This window comes from Chrysochloris asiatica, unplaced genomic scaffold (genome assembly GCF_000296735.1).
Source record: "Chrysochloris asiatica unplaced genomic scaffold, ChrAsi1.0 scaffold00282, whole genome shotgun sequence".
NCBI classification, from domain to species: domain Eukaryota; kingdom Metazoa; phylum Chordata; class Mammalia; order Afrosoricida; family Chrysochloridae; genus Chrysochloris; species Chrysochloris asiatica.
In genome coordinates, this window is record NW_006408800.1 from 2,438,125 (window position 1) to 2,444,417 (window position 6,293).

At 38.2% G+C, this 6,293-nt stretch overlaps 1 protein-coding gene across 1 annotated transcript in view; it reads left to right on the forward strand.

Annotated features, from left to right (window-relative positions):
* LOC102815532 (ATP-binding cassette sub-family A member 13-like) overlaps positions 1-6,293 on the forward strand; it is an 857,870-nt gene that overhangs the window by 101,353 nt on the left and 750,224 nt on the right. The window contains exon 6 of the mRNA XM_006874535.1: positions 473-636. Coding sequence (XP_006874597.1) covers positions 473-636 — 164 coding nt within the window. The remainder of the gene's footprint in view (positions 1-472; positions 637-6,293) is intronic.

Consider the following 6,293-nt stretch of genomic DNA (forward strand, 5'->3'; position numbering starts at 1 on the left):
AGTGCTAGGTGAGCAAATAAATCTGTGTTGATAGAAGTACAGCCAGAATGCTGATTAGAAGTCAGGATGGCAAGACTTCTCTCATACTTTGGATATAGTATCAGGAGAGATCAGTCTCTGGAGAAGGACAGTATGCTTGGTAAAGTGGAAGGTCAGTGAGATGGATTGGCACAGTATCATCAGAAATGGGTTCTAGTATAACAAAATTTGTGAGAATGGCACAGGACCAGGCTGTTGTTTGTTCTATTTTGCACAGGGTTGCTATAAGTCAGAACCAACTGGATGGCTCCTAACAATAAGTGAACAATATAAAATCTAGTCTGTTTGGCATACTGACATATATGTATATTAAACACTGGTCCTCTGTTCCACTGTTTGCAGCATTCTTTGGCTCTCTCTACTTTAATTGACTAATAAAACTGAGGCGGGAAATTTTTGTGCTATGTATTTGTTTTTTTTCTGCTTCTGCTAGATGGATCTCAATAAGACTGAAGATATGATACTGATACTGGAACGTCTTCACATGCAGCCTCCTCTCTGGGATTTTCTACTTTCTCTGCCACAGTTCTATGTGAAAAATATTCACACTGAAGACAGCATACATGTTGCAGTACAGTTTCTTCAGGCAGTTTTGAAGTAAGTTACAAAGAAAAGTTACTCTAGTTATATTGGATTTTCCTCCTACTTTTAAAATTAAAAAATATAACTGAGAAAATGTTTTCAATTTTCCATAGCATAATTTGTACTCATGGGATATTTAGTTACACAAAGATGGCATGAGAGAGTTTGTTACAGACCGCAGGTATTGGGGTGCTGAGGACCAGTGTCATGGACGAAAGTTCCAGCACGTGGCCGCGCTCCGACCTGCTGACCAGAGACCCTGTGGGCCCAAGGAAGTAACCTCCGGACGTCCCGGGTCATTGGCTGTTATGAACTCACTGTGGGGCCAACTCTATGTAATTCTCTTTAGTTCTCTTAATTCACTCTATGCTTCGAACTCCTGTAACTGTAGCCTCTGTGAAAATGGTTTCTTATGTGCGCCTCTTAATGTCGCCACTGTGTTGGCAGTGCTTAAGGTTCTAAGAACAAATCTCTCTAAGGAACAAACTCTGGCCGTGGGACAAGCTCGTCCAAACTGTTCTTTATCAAATTATTTAGTTATGTTTGATATTAACTTAGTACATGAACCCTTGTTACCCATGGACAAATATTAAACTGCTCCTAAAGCCGAGACTATAAAAAGTTCCAAAAACAAGTTTGCTAAGAAGCTCTGAAGACAAGTTTCCGGGGCTTTATCTAAAGAACAATAGCGTCAGCCTTCCCGGATAGGCTTCAGGTGCAAACCATTCAGCTAGGAGTCTTGCTTCCTCCTGCAAACCTGGCCCAGGCAGCCGACACAGTGGGATTCCTTTCAATCCTTTTTTCACCTTCCCCCATTTGAGGTTAGGTGCTATAGGTATGTTAATTAGCCTGGATAAACCGAGTTGCTGCCCTGGGATTCCAACCTGAAAAGTACCACTTAATAAAGGAGCTCTGGTAGCGTAGTGGTTACGAATCGGGCTGTGAACCGTAAGGTCAGCAGTTCGAAACTACCAGCGGTTCTGCGGGAGAAGATGAGGTGTTCTGCTCCCGTAAAGATTAACAGCCTTGGAAACCCTGTGCAGGGTCGCTATGAGTCGGAACCGACTCCACGGCACATAACAACAACAACAATAATTTGCTTGAATTTCTGGAAAATTACGGATGTTAGATTATCAAGACAATTTGTGATGTATGTCTTAGAATTCGTACCTGTAAATCCTTGTGTCCTGTGTTGAACAGTTAATCACATTTCACCTCTCTACCCCGTCTTAACAAACCCCGCCTTCCTTTGTGTAAAGCTCCTCCCCGAAATAAAACGGAGGCGCAGACCCAAGCCTGCATGCGTTATGACTGGCATACGAGGCGTTACAGCTGGCAAGGCATGCGTTAAGGTTTGCAGGGCCGTGCTTTACTGCCTGCAGGGGCCACGATGCCCATAGTCCAGGGTACGCCTGCCAATGTCGCATCCAATCTGGTTTCGGGGTGTTTTGTGTTCTCTCTCTTTGCGTCTTTGTGTGTACTTTTTCTCTATAGTTTTTGCGACCAGATCCCCCTACTTCGTGAACCGAACCCCCTTGTCGAAGCTGGTCCCCGACAAGAGTTTATTTAGCAAGAAGGTGCAGTAAAATTATTTTGCAAGTACAAATTATGTATGTTGTTGTTGTTGTTAAGTGCCATCGAGTCGGGTCCGACCCTTAGCGACCCTGTACAGGGTTTCCTAGGGTGTAAATCTTTACGGGAGTAGAAAGCCTCATCTTTCTCCCGCGGAGCGGCTGGTAGTTTCGAACCGCTGACCTTAAGGTTCGCAGCCCGATTCGTTTATGTATAGTTGGTTTTATATTGATAAAATGGAGGTATATACCAATGTTGAATGTATTATCTAATTTATACTTTTGAACAAAATTATTTATAAAATGAATGCATGTTAAAAACATAAAATGAATGTATGTGGATGCCTTGATGTCCTTGGCTTTATGAAATGCAGCTTAGAAACTACTAATTGAATCCACTAATATTTGGATTTATAGATTAAGAGCGAGTAGAATGAAGTGTCTGTTCATGCGTCTGCCCAGTTTTAAATTGGACAATTTGTCTTTTGCCTTTTGAGGTGTTCAAGTTTTCGAGAAAGTTTAGAGATTGTCTGATATGTCATTACTATTTTTTTCTTCCTTTATGGGTTCTCTTTTTACTCATATGATGAAATCTTTTGATGCACTTAAATGTCTAATTTTTAGCAGGCGTTATTCATCCATTTAGTTATGTTTGATAGTGTATTTACACCATGTATTAGAGCTTCTAAATTTGTCCCTATTTTGTCATTGATGGTCTTTATAGTTTTAGGTTTTACATTTAGGTCTTTGGTCCAACTTGAGTTCATTTTTATTTATGGTGTGAGACATGAGTCTTGTCTCATTCTTATACAAATGGGCATTCAGTTTTACCAGCAGCATTTGTCAAAGAGACTTTCTTTTTCCCATTTAATGTGTTCTGGCCCTTTGTCAAAGATCAACTGACTGTAGGTGGATGAGTTCATTACTGGGTTCTCATGTCTGTTCCATTGATCGGTGTGTCTTTTGTTATACCAGGACCAGGCTGTTTTGACAACTATGGCTGTGTAGTAGGTTTTGAGATCAGGAAGTGAGAGGCCTCCTACTTTGTTCTTCTTTAGTAATGCTTTGCTTACCCAGGGTCTGTTTCCTATCCATATAAAGTTGATGATTCATTTATCCAACTCTTTAAAGAATGATGTTGTAATGTGGATTGGGATTGCATTCTATCTATAGATCACTTTGGGTAGTGTTAACATTTTCATAATGTTAAGTCTTCCTATCCATGAACATGATTCATTCTTTCATTTCCATAGGTCTCTTTTGGTTTCTTGTAGAAGTGTATTATAGCTTTCTTTGTATAGGTCTTTTGTGTCTCTGGTTAGATTGATTCCCAAGTACTTCATCTTTTGGGGGGCTAATGTAAATGGTATTGTTTTCTTGATTTCCTTTTCAGAACTCTATTAGTATAAAGTAATCTGATTACTCATTGTGTGTTAATCTTGTACCCTGCCACTTTGTAGAATCTTTCAATGAGTTCCAGTAATTTTCTTCCTGAGTTTTTAGGATTTTCTGTGCATAGGATTATGTTATCTGCAAGTAGGAAAAAAGTTTGCTTCTTTTTTGCCAATGTGTGTGTGCCTTCAGTTTCTTGCCTTATACTTCTGGTTATAGCTTCGAGCTCTATATTGAATCGGAGTGGTGATAAAGGACAGTCTTCTCTGATTCCCATTCACTCTGGAAATGCTTTTAGTTTCTTTCCATTTACAGTTATCTTGACTGTTGGTTTTGCACATATACGCTAATTATATTAAGGACTTTCTAGTCCTGTTTTGTTGAGTTTTTTTTTTTTTTTTTTTCAAATCAGGAATGGGTGTTGGTTTGTCAAATGTCTTTTTTGTATTCTGTATCAATATCAGTTGGTTCTTTTCCTCTGTTTTATTTATGTGGTAGGTTATATTGATTGTTTCTCTAATATTGAACTATCTTTGAACATCTGGTATGAATCCAACTTGGTTGTGATGTATTGGTTTTTTAATATGCTGTTGGCTTTTATTGGCTAGGATTTTGTTGAGAAATTTTACCTCTATGTTTATGAGGGATTGTTGTTATTGTTAAATGCCATTGAATCAGGTCAGATTCATAGCAATCCTGCATAGGATTTCTGAGGCATGGCTGGTGGGTGCTAACCTGTGGTTAGCAGTCCAGTGCTTATCCTACAGCACCACATTTGGTCTATCATTTTCTTTTTTAGTATGTCTTTATCTGGTTTTGCTATCAGTATTTGCTCACTTCATTAAATCAACTTCGGAGTTGTTCATTCTTTTTTATGGTCTGGAATAATTTGAATAGATTTGGTGGCAGCTTTTCTGTGAATGTTAGGTAGAATTCACCAGTAAAACCATCTATGCCTGCAATTAGTTTTGAGACTTTTAATGACCTGATCAATTTTTTTTTGTTATAGGTCTGTTCAAGTTTCTACTACAGTCTGTTTTAGTTTAGTTAGGTAAAATGTTTCTAAACATTTTTCCATTTCTTCTAGGTTTTCAAATTTGTTGTAATACAGTTCTTTCTAGTATTCTGTTATTGTCCATCATATTTCCATTGATTCTGTTGTGATGCCACCCATATAATTTCTTAATTCATGTTGTTTACATCTTTTCCTTTTGTTGGGTTATATTTGCCAGTGGTTTATCAATTTTATTCATTCTTTCAAAGAACCAAATTTTTGTTTTGCTGATTTTTAAAATTGTTTTTTCTGTTTTCTCTTTCATTTATTTCTGCTCTAATTTTAAAATTATTATTATAACTTCTTTACTTCTTGTGTCACTAGGCTTACTTTGTTGCTCTTTTTCTAATTGTTAGAGATGTTGTGTTAAGGTGTTGATTTTGGTTCTTCTTTTTGTATGTAGGCCTTTGAGCATAGCTTTTGCTGTGTCCCAAATATTTTGGTATGTTGTGTTTTTTCTTGTTTGAATAAAATAAGAAAAACTGTTAATTTTTTTTAACAGTTTCTCTTCTGGTGTCCCAGGTAAATCTTAGACTGCCTTCAGTTTTTGTTTTGTTTTTGCCTTCCCTTTCCTTCTTTCTCTCTCCCCCTGCCCATTGTTCTATTGTTCTTCTAGCATACTGGAATTGAGAGATTTAATTTAAATCTCCCTAATTTGGGCTTTCTTTGATTCAAATCTGTTCCTTTGCTCTTTTGAAGTTTGATCCATTTCTGAAATCTTGGTATAGATCTTCTGGATCTCTATTTGCAGGTTTTGTATTGTGTTCAATATTTCATCTGTTTTGTCCATTTGTTCCTGTAGTGTGTTCATGAATTCTTACAAAGTTTTTTCTTTGAAATTCTTGCTTTTCTTGATCTTTCTCTCAATCCATTGAAAGTGCCTAATTTTTCAGATAGTCCCAATGCCTTTCTTCGTATTCTAGCTCTGTGTCTTGGCTACTTTGTTTTCTTTCTTTGTGTGCACTGAAATTCTTTTTCATTGTGAGACATTGTGGTGTCGTTTTGTTGTGGTGTTTATGTGTCATGGAGTCAGTTCTGATTCATAGCAATCCTGTACAGGGTTTCCGAGGCTGTAAATCTTTACAGGAGCAGAAATCCTTATCTTTCTACCCCAGAACATCTGGTAGTTTTGAACTGCTGACTTTCATGTTAGCAGCACTGACTCTGATACTACCAGAGCTCCTTGTGGTGTCCTTTATTTGCATGTAATTGATGATTGTATGGTGGTGTGCCCTTAAGCACTCATCAACTGTCTTCTATTGGGTGTGATTAGAGAATAGAAGCAAATGCACTGTTCTCTGTTCATATGGTTTAGTAGGTTAGTGTGAACTTGAGTGCCGTTGGCTGCTATCTATCATTATTCAGGTATTTTGGAGCTGGTATTGGCTCTTTCCAAGTGGGTGGGATCTCAGAGGGTACAGTTGTGACTGGGTTGTATGACCACCATTGCATTCTCCCCACCAGTCACCAATTTGTATCTGTACTACCAGTCTGCCATCTGATTCCAAAGCTGCTCACAAAAGTTCAAGATGGCTAGGTCATGTCTGGCTGTACAACAGAATTCACCTGTTTGTCTGTCTTCCTCTTTTTTTTTTTTGCCAGTCCTGTTTAGTTTCTTCTACCAGTTGGGAGGGAAGAGGAAATTATTGATGGGC